At 39.8% G+C, this 14,885-nt stretch overlaps 1 protein-coding gene across 1 annotated transcript; it reads left to right on the top strand.

The window, feature by feature from the left end:
* The first annotated feature begins 5,389 nt into the window (after window positions 1-5,389).
* Window positions 5,390-10,126, top strand: gfi1b (growth factor independent 1B transcription repressor). Its single transcript, XM_049604243.1, has 7 exons — window positions 5,390-5,727; window positions 6,176-6,276; window positions 6,601-6,774; window positions 6,873-7,102; window positions 7,243-7,380; window positions 9,056-9,221; window positions 9,659-10,126. Exons 2-7 carry the CDS (start codon window positions 6,183-6,185, stop codon window positions 9,835-9,837), a joined length of 981 nt encoding a protein of 326 aa, XP_049460200.1. The 5' UTR covers window positions 5,390-5,727; window positions 6,176-6,182; the 3' UTR covers window positions 9,838-10,126.
* The last annotated feature ends 4,759 nt before the right edge of the window (window positions 10,127-14,885 follow it).

Below are 14,885 nucleotides of genomic sequence, written 5' to 3'. Positions count from 1 at the left end.
AAAGTAAGGATGGGCGATATGGACAAAATTCATACCTAGGTATTTTCAGGCTGAATGGCGATACATGATATCCATATTTAGGTATTTTCTACTAAATGGGCAACATGTTCAGTTGCAAACATTTCAGATATAAAAACAGACTGTGATCAAAATAAAATGCAAAGACAGGGACTTTTTTCCCTGTTGGAAAATAAGCAGCTGCACAACATGTAGCCTAACTAATTAATCATAGAAAATAAATAGCAGGGCTGTACATTAACTTTTTGCACACAACACTGGAGCTACAGAGGTTTAAAGGTTTGCAGCACAGGGCACAAAACTATAACATGAGTATATAAGTATCAAGTAGACCGAAATTTGGTGTAGTTTGAAACAAAAATCTTTGTGGGGGGAGTTACGTTGTTTCCATGGCCTTTCAAATGAATCTAGTGCTGGAAAATGATTTAAATATCTTTATTTATTTTGGCAATTAATCTTATTTATGTACATAGCTTTAAAAGGGAGGCCGAGAGATGCTTTGCAAGGGTTATATATGTCTTGCATATGAAACGTCTGTGTTGTTGCCGCATTGTTGCCACAACACATCTATCACCTGCATCCAGGCACTGTCTCAATGTCACACAACAGACTACAGCTACCAAGAAGAGCGATGATGCGCTATGATCCACGTCACTCACAAACTGGCAAACGAATGCTCACCTGGCCAACCCAGTCTCACTCTGAAGTCGTCGAAATCCAGCACTAAGCCAATGACTTGTGGTGTCAGACACCGGCAACAAAGCTGTCTCTATACATCAGCATGATGCCGGTAGGCGCCATTAAACTATAATGGTGACCAGCAGTGTCAGGGGAATATGTGGGGGAGCAAGAACAACAATTGCGGCAAAAGTCCAATTTTGGTGGGCGGGAGGGGTGGTGGATGAGTCCAATAAACACCAACTTATACCTGGGAGAGTGGTGCTCACGTCCCATGAGATTATAAAGGCAAACCCTGTTCTTTTGTCCTAAACCTAACCACATGCTTTTGTTGTTGAAGGGAAAAAAAGAACATTTGAGGTGTTGTACTGACATAGTGTGTTTATTTTTAAAGAGTGTGTGTAAAAGGTAAATTTCCTGTGAAAACTGAAGTGTATCTTGAAAGAAGACAATACATGTAACAGGCAGAAGTGACACGGCATTCCACAATGTCAACAACCAACACACCCAGGGTACCTTGCACGTCATATCTGGAGGTGAAAAGTCCATGACCAAATGTTGGTATTTGACAAGGCTGGAGAGAGAATGTGTTGACCTGACACAATCAAGCAGCTCTTGTCCTATGTATGCTGCCGTCACTGTGTTGTACATGTGCTATTGTGGTCATTTCATTCACCTCACAGACTGATTTAGCGTAACACATGCAACATATAGACCAATGGCATTTACATTTAAATTTACTTCTATATTCATTTTAGTCCGAACTATGAGGTAATACTTCAAAATGTATAACTTACATCCCTTCTCATAACTGTGACGTAACATACCTCCCAGTTTTGACACAGAAAGTTAAAATTTGTAACTTATGATGTCATAATTTGACTAAAAAGTAATGATTAGGACTCTGTGTAATTTCACATTAAAAAGTTTCAATTGTGAATCACTATCTCAGACTTTCTACCAACTATGAATATCTTTTATTTTTACCACTCTTGATGTTTTAGTTCAGTCTTTTCCTGGCAGATATTGGCTTCCATACACTCAATACTAAAGCTACCTGATTACTATTACATCATATATTATGATGTTGCATCATTATTATTGACAAATACCTGCAGTCTCTCTCCATGAAAATTATTTTGATTAAGCTGCTGGCCTGATGGGTGCTGTCATACAGGATTAATGCAGAGTACTGTAGTTGTACTGGATTAGATTAGATTAGATTAGATTAGATTAGATTAGATTAGATTAGATTAAATTTAATTGTCATTGCACAGGTGCCAGTAAAACTACAGTAAATGCAGTTTAGTATCAAACCAGAACATTTAAACAATAGATAAAATAGCCTAAATAAACCCGAATGAAGTGGGGCACATGTTTCGAGGCATGGACTTTTCTCTTTTGTACCCCATGTCTGTGTAACTCTAATTAGTTATTCTTCACCTTAATTTATAACTCAGGTAGGCAGCATTCATGCTCTGTCACGGCAACACTCACCACTAAAATATACAGTATATATAACAAGAACACATTGAATCACAAACAAGAAAAGGTAGTAAACAAACAGGCGCAGGCAGGTTATTGGTGAAGTTTCAGAGGCCCTGATGACTTTAACCAGCCTTATCTTAGACAATATCAGCTCCTTTTAAACACACTCTGGCCAGTGGGGGAGGCTGCTGTGCTGTGTGTGTGTGTGTGTGTGTGTGTGTGTGTGTGTGTGTGTGTGTGTGTGTGTGTGTTTACACGTCCCTGGAAATAATAGCAGCAGAGCTTCACAAACACAGACAAGTACCTAATATATTAACACTGTAGTTTGCTTTAGTAAGGCTCAATCTTTATGGTCTATATTAACAAAATGACTTAATTATTAAGCTAATATAATGGGCTAAACAAAAGGTCGGCTACATGTTGCAGCTGCATTTAATATATGTTGTATTATATGCATGTAATCACACATAAACATACTGTGTTATTCTTATGTCTATCATTATATTATTACACTATGTCATATAGCTAAATACTCACATCGGCCTGTGTACATATACATTTAAGTATCGATATACATATCCTATATACTGTGCAATATTCTACCACTTACTGTCATGTAATATTGATGTATTTCTCCTGGAAAAATATACATACCATGTGTAGATTGCAGTTTTCCAGTGCAGCTATTAATCATGGACAAAAGGTATCTGTCGTAGTGAAAGGTGAATATAGTATATGTGGATTTTAGATTATTGTATCTTTATTCTATCCAGTATTTTTGTCATATTTTTATCCTTATTTTGCACTCAATTACTCTGTAAGTCTTGAGCTACTGTAATGTGTGAATTTTTAATTAGGTGATAAAGTCTAATCTTATATATTATCCTATAACAGGGTATATAATATAATATAATATAATACAATATAATATAATATAATATATTAGTTATTATTTATCCTTTATAACATCCACTGTATAAAAATAGTCAAATAAAATACATTTTCAAATGAAACTGACAACTGCAGTCGTTAGCATGCAAAGAAAGTACCTACATAACATGAAGTAAATGCACATCAGGGGCCTAGATATAGACAGTGCAGGCAGTGCAATTGCACTGGGACCCCTGGGATGGAAGGGCCCATAGCGAGAGTGGGCCCTTGCAAGTGATTTAGATTGACATCTTGAATATATACCTGTGTTCAAAGACAATTGATTAAAAAAAAAAGAATATTATTAATAATCTAAAAACCCATCTGTGTCATGGTTTTCTTTTTTATTTTAAATTGTCAGTAGCTATTTGAAACAAAATTATATGCTTCTTCCATATAAGCTATAAAATCTATGAATATCCTCCTGAGACCCTGTGTCCTCTTATGAGGACATTACGTTTTGGGTTTACTGGACCTTATACTTTATTTTACTTAACTACTTCATACCTTTTTGTCCCATCTAATACACTAATCTATGTAAAAAACAAGATGGCAGCCATCTCTGCCAAGTTAGTCTGTAGCCGATCCCGAGACAAAAGTGGTACAAAGGTACAAAACCCTATCAAATTCAGTGATTGAAACTTGTGTATTTATGATTAATAATGTTTGATATGGCAACAAATTTGAGCAATTTTAGGAACAGTAACAAGCTAAGACACAGTTAATTAGAACTCGCTTGAAGACACTGGCACTTTATCATCATCTCATTTGAGGACATTGGGGCTTTATTATCATCTCATTTGTGGACACTGGGGCTTTATCATCATCTCATTTGAGGACATTGGGGCTTTATTATCATCTCATTTGAGGACATTGGGGCTTTATTATCATCTCATTTGTGGACATTGGGGCTTTATCATCATCTCATTTGTGGACATTGGGACCTTATTATTGTTGACAATGTTTAGGTTTTTTTTATACTTATCAGATCCTACTAATCCCAAATCAGGTCTCAGGACGATATGCCATTAAAAACTATTCAATTAAATTGTTAATTTCTTACTTTCCAACACCGTTTGAACTAATGTCCTTAATTAAGTGAAATAGGCTATACTTTGTATTTTAATTTGTCAGGTATCTCATTGACACACAACTTCACAGACTTGTCAATATTCTAACATTCAATGCTCATATTTTGACATGTGGATATAGGTTACCTATTCCGCGTACATCTATCGCTCCAACCATTGACTGTCGGTGATAGACGAAAAGATGGATGGCTGCCTGTATGTATACCTATCCTTCTCCTCCTATTGTATATAGATAGAATTGTATTAAATTAAATGTGTTACACAAACTTTTCCAGCAAGTGTAACAGCTAACCCTCGGCCTTTTACAATTAACCCCACCCATGGGGCACATTCTCACTTCCACCATTTCTCAGTGCAACTGTAGAAGAAAGGTGAGTTCTAGAAAAGCAATAAATGTTTATGTGTAGCAGAGATATGCATGTGGTTAGAATAAAACAATAAATTAAGTAACCTCAAAGAGTCTTAATAATATTCAGCCCAAACTAAAATGTGTTAGGTTGTGCCCTGCTGTCCCCTAGCCCTTTGCAGAACACACACACACACACACACACACACACACACACACAAACAACACTTACACACGTTCTCCACACGATGTCGCACTTGCACTTGTTCCCTCATAAATCCTCTCCTCCTCAAAACGTGTTTGACTCCTCGACTCGATGTTCTTTGAAATGATTTGACAAGTTGTCATTATTTTCTGAAAACTGCACCCCCAAAAAGAAAAAAAAAATAAAAATTAACTCCCAGATTTTGTCAGTTGAACCCATCTTGTCACTCTGTCCCTGACACTGAAACATCCGGAGAGCAAATCTGTCATGTCTGAATATCTAAATGCTTTGATAAATAAAGACAGAGCAAACAGTGTCAATCACCCAGACTGGTTTGGTGTGTGTATCTTTGGAGGTGCTACAGTCTCATATGATCTTCTGGTCATTTAAATCTTGCACACGACACAGTCATACACAGCATTACTCTGAGTAAATCCTGTAAATCAAACACTGTGAGGTGGAAATATTCCGGCGGATTTTTTTGGTTGGAATTTTTTCTTTGTTTTATAATTTTTTTTATGTAATTTAAATGATACATTTTTAAGATCAGCAGAAATTGGCAGCTGAATTAAAATAATGTATCTTTAATTTAAAGCAGCAAAACGCTCCGCTTGAGGAAGACAACTTAATTTTTTAGCCTTCAACCCGACATTTCTCCCTCCCTCCAGGAGCTCTGGCTGTTTTGTGTAACTGTTCCAGGGACAGCAGAGGGCCCGTGTTTTTTTACGCAAATTTCCACCTGCAGGTTGGCCCTTTCATTGGTTGAAACCACAGTCAGATTCTCCTGCGGAATTATCTGATTGAAAATCAGGGAGGGGAGAAAAAGAGAGAGCAACAAGTGCGTTGGTTTTACGTTGCTTTGCTTTCCTGACTTTCAGAAAAGGATTTGGGGACGCGTTTTTACTGCGCTAACAAGGACATTTTTATTATTACTGCAACTTTCATTTCGTCGGGAACTTGCTGGGTTAACGGTGAGTACATGCTGACTGTAATATAACTTCTTAACACAGTTAGAGTGACACTTTTCACCACTTTTAATACTTTTTCTACGAATAATAGTTTATTTCTAACCGTGAAAACATTTAAAAGGCGCTAATTAAACTTTATATTCAAGGGCCTGTTGACAAAGTAGAAAGTTAAGGCCTAATAATTCATATTAAACATATAGCGCGAGTTTAAGTTATGGACAATTATAATAAATTCAATTATAATAAAGCAACCCATCTGCAATTAAAGACTGAAAATATGTGAATTAAATCCAAAGTAATGAAATGACACAATTAAATGTAACAGCAGCCGGATGGTCTTAGATTTAAACGCTAGTAATTACTTTTTCCTTTTACAAAATATGACTTCATCAATATTTTATTGATTATTTCACGGTTTATTGTGTCGCTAATGATTTATTTATTGGTGTAGGATCAACATGCCCCGATCATTTCTGGTGAAAAACAAAAGGTGCACGTCCTTTAATGTTCACCGATCATATGAAGACGAGCCGAGGGCCCCCATGTGTACAGGTAATAATTATAAAAAATATGACATTATAAAAATATGGAGGATTAGATTGGAGCTGCCTACTTTTATGTCGTTATTTTGAAGTTATTTCTCCAAAGCATTTGCATGAACTTTCCATTTAAAAGGATATTTATTAATGACAGTATGAGACTCCACTTCAGCATTTCAAGGTTACTGATGAGATGTGTGTTATTTGAACAAGATGTCGTCCAAAAGGAACTGCAGGGTTTTGTTTTGTTTTGTTTTAGAGTATTTACTTGCTCACTAATCACAGAGAGCCAAGTCTCTGGCTTGAATCAATCACACTTTTATTTGTGGATTTGCAGAAGACCCACCAGAGGTTCAGAGCACAGACTCTGAGGACAGGCCTCAGTCCGAGGGCCAGTCTTCCCCTGTGGGCCACTTTGAAAAGGAGGAGGCAGAACTTGAGTGCCCCTTACCTGCTCACCCAGAGCCAACCAGGCCCCCTGTGGCCCCCACACAGCCTTACTACCTAAATGGTGAACTGCCTGCGTATTTATCTCAATATTTTGCTGCTACTTCCACAGTTTAATGTTCAAGAAGGTGATTTTTAACGTCTGTATATGTGCACCCTCAGAGCCTCACATGGCTGGATTCCCTCCCTACTACAAGCCGTCGTACGCTTGGGAGCCGGTGCCATCCTCCTATGAGCTCCGTCAGATGAGTTTCAGCCCTACAGTGCTGCAACACGCCAGTAATCTGTACGGCACCCACATCAGCCGCAGCCCACAGCCTCAGCAGCCTCTGGACTGCAGCACGCACTACTCCCCCACCTCCAACACCTACCACTGTATCACCTGTGACAAGGTACATACCACAGCCTAATTATTGTTGTGAAGCTTCTCATTAAGCCAAGATGAAAATGTAAAGTGCAGTGAATCTCTGATCAGCTAGAAATCCAGTTGAATTTGTCAGCCACCTGCATTAATAGACTAACTCTGTTTTAGGTGTTCTCAACGCCCCACGGACTGGAGGTTCACGTCAGGCGGTCGCACAGCGGAACGAGACCTTTTGGCTGCAGCATCTGCAGGAAAACCTTCGGCCACTCTGTCAGTCTGGAGCAGCACATGAACGTCCACTCTCAGGTATGTCAGTGACTCCAAATGCTCTACAACATAAAACATGACTGTCCCTGCCTGGTGAATGCTCACATCTTTCAAACCTGACGCCTCCAGATTGTGACAAAGGCTCTATGTTATAAGTTTGTCTTCTCCATGTCCAAGCTGAGATGACCCTGGTGACATCACTGTGACATCATCGGGGTTATTTTCTCTTTATAGAGGCCATTATATTCTGTTGTCCCTTTAAGAATTCAAGATTCCCTGCTAGCTTAAAATTACCTGACCTATTCACCCCCCATATTACCAGTTGTATATAATTTAATCACCCAGTGTTATGTTGAATTTGTGAAGTAAACCATGTTTTTCTTGCATGTCTCCGTTGAGTAAAGAATCCAAAAATTGGAGAAGATTCTTGATGAGTTAAAGTAAATGGGGCCCACGTTTAGCATTAGCAAAACTATATCAAAACATCTGTTAACTAACACACAACTCGTACAGTATAATCCAAAGCCCCTTTTACACTGGGGAATATGGCGCTGCCTCGCCACTGGACGGAATTGTCTCGCCTCTGAGCCAGAAACAGAGGTAGTAACAGCGTCAAGACAAAGTCTGTAAACAGTACAGATGGCAGGACTTGGTCATGGGTGGCATGGATGTGACGTTTTAAAGCTGTTTTATGTGTTCAACCTACCGCAGGAGATTTAAAAAGTAGCTAGTAGCAGTTAGAGGCTAACTTAAAGAAGAAGAGCAGTGGCTGAAAGTGTCTGCGAACTGGAAAACAATTACCCTCCAAGTAAAGGACAAGATCAGTTGCCATGTAACACGGGTGGTAAATGATTGTTATTGCCATGTTAAGCCATCGTTATTGTTTACAAAGCGCTCGTCACGCCCGTCACCCCTCTTTTGATTCCATGATGCCGGCATTCTGTCTAAAATCGCACACAGGCATGATGCCACGATTGTTTGGTTCCGTGTCACAATGCAAAGGCGACATGAAGAAGGGACTTTGTAGCGGCACTGTAGCCTGATCTCTGTGTAAAAGGCTCATTTATCTGCTACTGCCTCAATCAGTTTGTGTTATTGTGTGACTTTGGTGAATCCGACCTAACGCCTTAAAACACCAAAGTCACACAATAACAAAAACAAATTAACTGATGGAGGCAGCAGTCGAACATTAGCTCCCATGTTCAGTGAGGTAAAGTTGTTGTTTTTGTCGGTGGAGTCTGGCTTTGAAGAGAGTATATCTAAGTTTTACTTTCAGTTCAGTGCCCTGTTGGAAAGGGCTGTCTTTCTGAGAGGCACTGAGCATATGACTGGATAAATGAGACTTGGATTATACTGCATGAGTTGTGTGAGAGTTTGGACATGGATGTTATGCTGCTGTTAGATGCGGACCCCTTATGGCTTCAAATCATCAAGAATTCAGCTGAGTGGATTTTGTGGAGCTTTCGGTGGACTTTGCCAAATTGTTATGGACTTGTAGGTGTTCAGATTTCCATTTTTTCCAAGCACGACAAGCACTTCTCGTCTGTGCTGGCTTAAAAGTTAAGCCTCAAAGTTAGTGCTCGAACAAAAAAAGGAAATTATTTGGTCAACGTCTGTTTTCAAGGTCAAATACAAACCTTGGAGCTCAACTTTTCTGACATCTTTCTTAATTACTGATGATCTTGTAACACTTTTTACTTTTGTATTTCATCAGGAAAAAAGCTTTGAGTGCAAGATGTGTGGCAAATCCTTCAAGCGTTCCTCCACCCTCTCCACCCACCTGCTCATCCACTCGGACACGAGGCCTTACCCCTGCCAGTACTGCGGCAAGAGGTTTCACCAGAAGTCTGATATGAAGAAACACACATACATTCATACCGGTAAGTCACAGTGTGTAGATTGTTTTACAGCAGGCTGCCATATATAAAACTGCCTATCGCTGCTCTTGCTCTAATCATCTGCTTTCCAGGTGCAGTGAGCAGGAATTGTTTCCAGGAGTAATATAACTACTGATAAATCAGAAAAAGAAACTTAAACAAATGTCCTGTGGATTTGCATATCTGGTTTTCCTGCTTCGCGCAGAGCTCTGTAAAAGGAACTCTATGCTGTCGCCATTCGTTGCAAATAAATGTTTGACAAATCTGAACAATGGCACGATTCTTCACCCGTAGATATCAAAGTGAACCTTATCTTTTTAATAAAAAATAAAACACAAGCACCATGACAAACCTGATTTTCAGGAAGCACTGCAACTTCTTTACCCAAATCATTTAAAAATAGTTTCTCACTGTTTTTATTTTTGTGTGTTTTATGGTAGGTGAAAAGCCACACAAATGCCAAGTGTGTGGTAAAGCGTTCAGCCAGAGCTCCAACCTGATCACACACAGCAGGAAACACACAGGCTTCAAACCGTTTGGATGTGACATTTGCTCCAAGGGCTTCCAACGCAAGGTGGATCTCCGCAGGCACCACGAGAGCCAGCACGGCATGAAGTGAAGAGGAACATGTGTCTATATGTAAAATAAATATATATTAAAATGATGAGCTGATACTGATTTCTAATGGAAGGTGATTTAACTTCAGAGAAATGTAATGTGTACAATGAAGAAATGAATTAGTTAATATATTGGAAATGATATTTTGGATGTGATTACACGTGGATGAATGGGTGCTGATGTCATTTAGATTCAAAATATGCGTACGATTTGTTTTTCATATAATTTATTTGTATGCCTGAGCTGTATATTATATTGGCTGAGTGTGAGTTGATAAATGCTTTCAAATAAAGGGTGAAAAGAAGGAAAATCTTTGTTTTTTCTTTCACACACAAAGTGAAATAGAATCTAAAATCCTTTTTACCTCAAAGGCAAAATATATGCTCACTGTTTGTCTAAGATGAGCACTGTAAACACACTTTTACTCCCCGGCCACCTCTTTCTGTGTGTTTTTCTCAGTCACTTTCCTGTCGGAGCAGGATGTAGAATATGGGACTGTGGCCTGAGGTGAAAATGTCACACGGGCCCAGAGATAGTGTGTGATGGAGTAATGCTGCATTCAAATAGCACACACCTGGAACACCATGCAAATTGTTCCCGAGAATCGACTTGGAAGCTCGTGGAGGAAAGTTAGCAGCAGTTAAGGGAGTTATTTCATTCTCAGCTGAGAGGCCAAACCAGCTGCATAATCTCAGTGAAAAATCACAATTGCACAAACTGCCAGACAGACCATAATGAACTCTGGCCACACACCCTCGCATGCATGCAACGTAACTGCTCGGCTTTTTACAGTGCACTGAGTCGAATGGGATACAGGGATTAATAAGAAGCTGTGGAGAAGGGATTGATTACTTAGTCAACTGTTACCACACCCAGTCAGCCTGTGGATTAACTTTAACAAACAAGTGGCGGCTCCAACGAAGATTCACCACCTTCCACAAACACCAAACCTGTTAGGACATTAAGCTGCTCGAGGCAAATCAGATCATCACCTGGGCCTTTTAAATCTGACACGAACTTGATGAAGTGCTGTCAAGGAATTGTACAGTTTCCTTAGACGTAACACAATGATGGCGACACATTTTTCATCCCTAATGGATCCCAAATTTGACTCATTACTCATCATATATAAATTAAAGGAGCAGTGTGTAAGATTTAAGGGGATTTAGTGACATCTAGCATTTGCAATTAGCTGAATCTTCTCCTGGTTCCTTCAGTGTTCATTGTTTAGGAGGTTTTACTGGGAGCCAAATTATCTCCTCCCTTCCAAAACAAATGGACCAGGTGATTTAAACCGGTAAAAACACTGAATAAGACAGTTTCACGTTACAAATCAGTGTTTCTTTGATGCTGTTGCAGATGGTCCAGCTAGTCCGACAACTGCTGATGTGTGCGCGTGATTTTTCTGATCCACACGTTCAGGAGGTTTTCACCTTGAGCCAAACTATCTGCAGAGGTCTCTTCCTCTCCAAAACAAACAGAAAGATACAGAATAAAGCAGTTTTACGGTAATCAGTGTCTTTTCAGCACTGTTTGGGTCGTTGAAGACGTGTCGCTAGCTCAGCTCCTGCTAATGTGCGCTAACTTCTTATCTGTGATAACTTAAAATCCAAATGTTCAGGGGTTTTTTAACGAAAGCTGAATTATCCGCAGAGGTCTCGTCCTCTCTAAAACAAACAGACCTAAAAACACTGAATAAAGAAGTTTCACTTAAAAAAAAAATTGGTGTTTTTTGGACACTGTTGCCACGAAACGGCTGCTATCTATGCTGGCTGACGGGAAAATACAAATGGCACTTTCTAGAGCCTGTGTTTGGTTTGTCCATTCTGGGCTACTGTCAAAACATGGCTGTGCAACATGGGGATCTCCATGGATAAGCACCAAAAAATGGCTCATTCAAAGGTAACAAAAACACAATTATTATTTTCAAGTGATTATACACTAAAGAAAACATACTTATTATATCATATTACACTTCTGCTGATATTTCCCCCTAAATCTGAGACACTGGACCTTTAAAAAACCCTTAAAATTTCACTAAATGTACATTCCCATATGTATGTTGTGCCATGTGGATTCGCTGCTGCAGAAATCAGTGTCTGCACAGGCAAGAGAGGAGACGCGAGGGCTTACGGTCTGGCAAACAAATCTGAGGTCTTTATGCAAAATGTGTTGATATTACCACGGCAACAGGGTCTGTTGTGATCCAGTACAGGCAGACCGCCCGCTGCATCCTGGTGAGAGAGGAGACAGAGCAAATCAAAATCCTGCACAGGTAACCAACAGAAAAGGGAGACATCTTGGGTGGGACTTGGCAAACAGGACATGGGTCCTGAAAGGGGAGGGGCGGTGGCGCGGAGGGTAGCCTGGGGTAAAACGGGAGAAAATGAAGAAAGCGTGCAGCCCGCATGCACCTGTAATATCACTTCACCTGTGGACAGGTGCAAGGGTTTGAGAATTCAGTGGAGTCATTTTGATTTTTTTTTAGATGTCAGAGAAAATGCTGAGAACTGTGTCAGAGCTGTTTATGTGGTTATCCAGCCTTTGTTGATTTGCATAATGTGTGTTGCCTGAGGCACAGTGGTATCCTGTAAGTTGCAAATTTGCTTGATGGTCTTTCTAACTGTTCAGCTCTCACTGAGCTCCACCCGGGAACAGTTTGTAAAAGCAGTTCAGAAGCTACATGAACAGCTATCTTGAATATATTTTAAAGTAATGTCTGCAGAGTGACACAAGTCCCTAACATGTTCAAGAAGTTACTGCCTCAACAGTGAAGAAACAGCACAGTCTGATACCAGAGACAGTCCTAGCTCCAACACCCACACTGATACTCCAAATCTGATCCATTCAGCAGAGAAACAACTAACAACTTAAAAAAATCAAGACTCAAACATTAGTGTTGTGTCTTAAAACCAACACACCCGAATCCAAATGTGCCTGTCTCTGTCTCGCAGACACACACACACACACACACACACACACACACACACACACACACACACACACACAACAGATAGAGCACACAGCTGAAATTTGTTTTGCAAATTGCCTCTATGCAAATACACCCTGCATGGCCAGTACTCTGGAAACGCTGCAGGATGGAAGGATGGCCTCAGGCATCCATGACACATTCATGCACGACAGAGCGGGAGATCCCCAAGAAGAGCTGCTATCTCTCTCCTGTACAATCAAAAAAACATCACGGGAGCCTGAGTCATTATTTACTCTAAGATATCTGCCATCAAATAAACCTTTTGTCTCAACTTGTATCTCCAACTGCCTCTGTATTGGAAGTACGCATCCCCCTCCTCTCCACAAAAATCATTTAATCTCATTCCATGTCAGCTGTTTAGGATTCAAATGATTTGTCTTTCATGTTCCTCAGTGTTTATCACAGTTTCTGGAAAATAAACCTTTCCTCTCCTTTATGAGACTTTGACAGAGGAGCATGTTGAGTGTTTTACATAAAATCAGGGCAAACATGTAAAACGACAAGATTTGAGACCAATAGTTGATTATACAAAGGAAGACGGCTTCAAAGATTAATTCTCTGTGTGTTTGGCTTACATGGTTTCTATCATAGTGTCACAGGAGCACAGGGAACAGGCTGAGAAAGGTGAAGCTGCAAATAAGTAGTCCTACAGATCTGTATGTGAGGCTCCAGACCAACTAAAGCCGCTGTTTACAGTGCTTTCCCAGGATATACCCATGCAAAAACATTACGTTTCACACACAACGACAAACAAACAAAATTTAACAATGAACGTTTGGCCCTGAAGTCATAAATATAAGTACAGGGAAGCTATAGAGTTGTAAAGTCAGTGTTGAGTGACGTGCCACTGATCCGTCTTGCTGTTTCTAAAACAGACAGAGTAACGCAAATCGAAAAATAAATTGTCAGCAGATTTCCTCTCTATGACTGGATGCAGGAAGATGCTGTATGATCACATCTGCTGCTGTCATACAGTGTGGCGGGTGAGATACTATTTGATTGCCACTGACACTGTGTTGTGGTCCAGCACACGTCCTGCCCTCCCATAGATAAGTGCAGTGATGACGTGCACCGAAGGCCGCGCCTACAAAGTGTCATGAAAGACTGATGGGGGGGGGGGGGGGTGAATGTTTCCTGTGGTTGCCTTTCTTGGAATTTAATAATCTATCTCACAATTAGGCAAATCAACATGGTGCATTCAAGTTACAGCCAGCCTGTTATCATTAGAGGAAGAGCTCCAGCACTCCAGTACAGGAAATAGCATGAACATCGCTTGATGTGGTCACTTAAAGTTAAGTGTCTGTGATGTTTAAAGCCCTTTGGACACAACTCTCTAACGAGCACTGGCAGCCAGTAGAGGCCATATTTACATTAATTTCTCATAAAATGCATTTGCATTTGTTGGAAAAGATTAATTTATCATCATGCCTGTGTGGCATGCCGATAAAATATATCAGTAGCAGTGACAGTATCCCAGGAACCACAACCCTTCCCCTTCACTGTGCCCCTTTGTTTCCTTGTCAAAACTGTCTAATAAATGCAAGCACATTTATATGAAAATAGGCGACTTGATATTGCTTAGTAATAAAAAAAATAATTATTCCTTACTTTTTTATTTACTAATTGTGTTTGCTCAATAATGTAAAACTGAAATCTTTCATTTTTAGCGATACATTTCCTGGGGAATTTCGAGGACACCATCGCAGCAAGCAGAGGTGGGGTACTTGAGTCTCATGTCTTGACTGGAGTCAGACTTGAATGCAAATATGAGGGCTTGACACTTGTCTGACGAAGAGTTAAAAAGGACTGGACTTGACTTTGACTCAGTAGCCTATTCATGACTTGACACTTGACTTAGACTTGAGACAGATGATCTGAAAGGACTTAGTTAGCTTTTGTGGAAGAGGCTAGTCCACAAATAATACATTTTGCATTCAGGGATTATGTTGTTTATGACTGTACTAAAAAGAAACAGCGATATGCAAGGTCTGCAGCTCAAAAATCAGTAACACGACCACCATGACATCCCATTTTTTCATCACCTTTCATCACCTCAT

Source organism: Epinephelus fuscoguttatus, linkage group LG18, assembly GCF_011397635.1.
Source record: "Epinephelus fuscoguttatus linkage group LG18, E.fuscoguttatus.final_Chr_v1".
Lineage (NCBI taxonomy): Eukaryota > Metazoa > Chordata > Actinopteri > Perciformes > Serranidae > Epinephelus > Epinephelus fuscoguttatus.
This window is presented reverse-complemented; position numbering and strand designations above follow the sequence as displayed.

Excerpts from the sequence above, each read along its gene's own strand:
- gfi1b (XM_049604243.1), top strand. The coding sequence starts at position 6,183 with ATGCCCCGATCATTTCTGGTGAAAAACAAAAGGTGCACGTCCTTTAAT. Across the intron at positions 6,277-6,600 it reads GAGGGCCCCCATGTGTACAG|AAGACCCACCAGAGGTTCAG; the intron begins GTAATAATTATA and ends GTGGATTTGCAG. Across the intron at positions 6,775-6,872 it reads ACAGCCTTACTACCTAAATG|AGCCTCACATGGCTGGATTC; the intron begins GTGAACTGCCTG and ends GTGCACCCTCAG.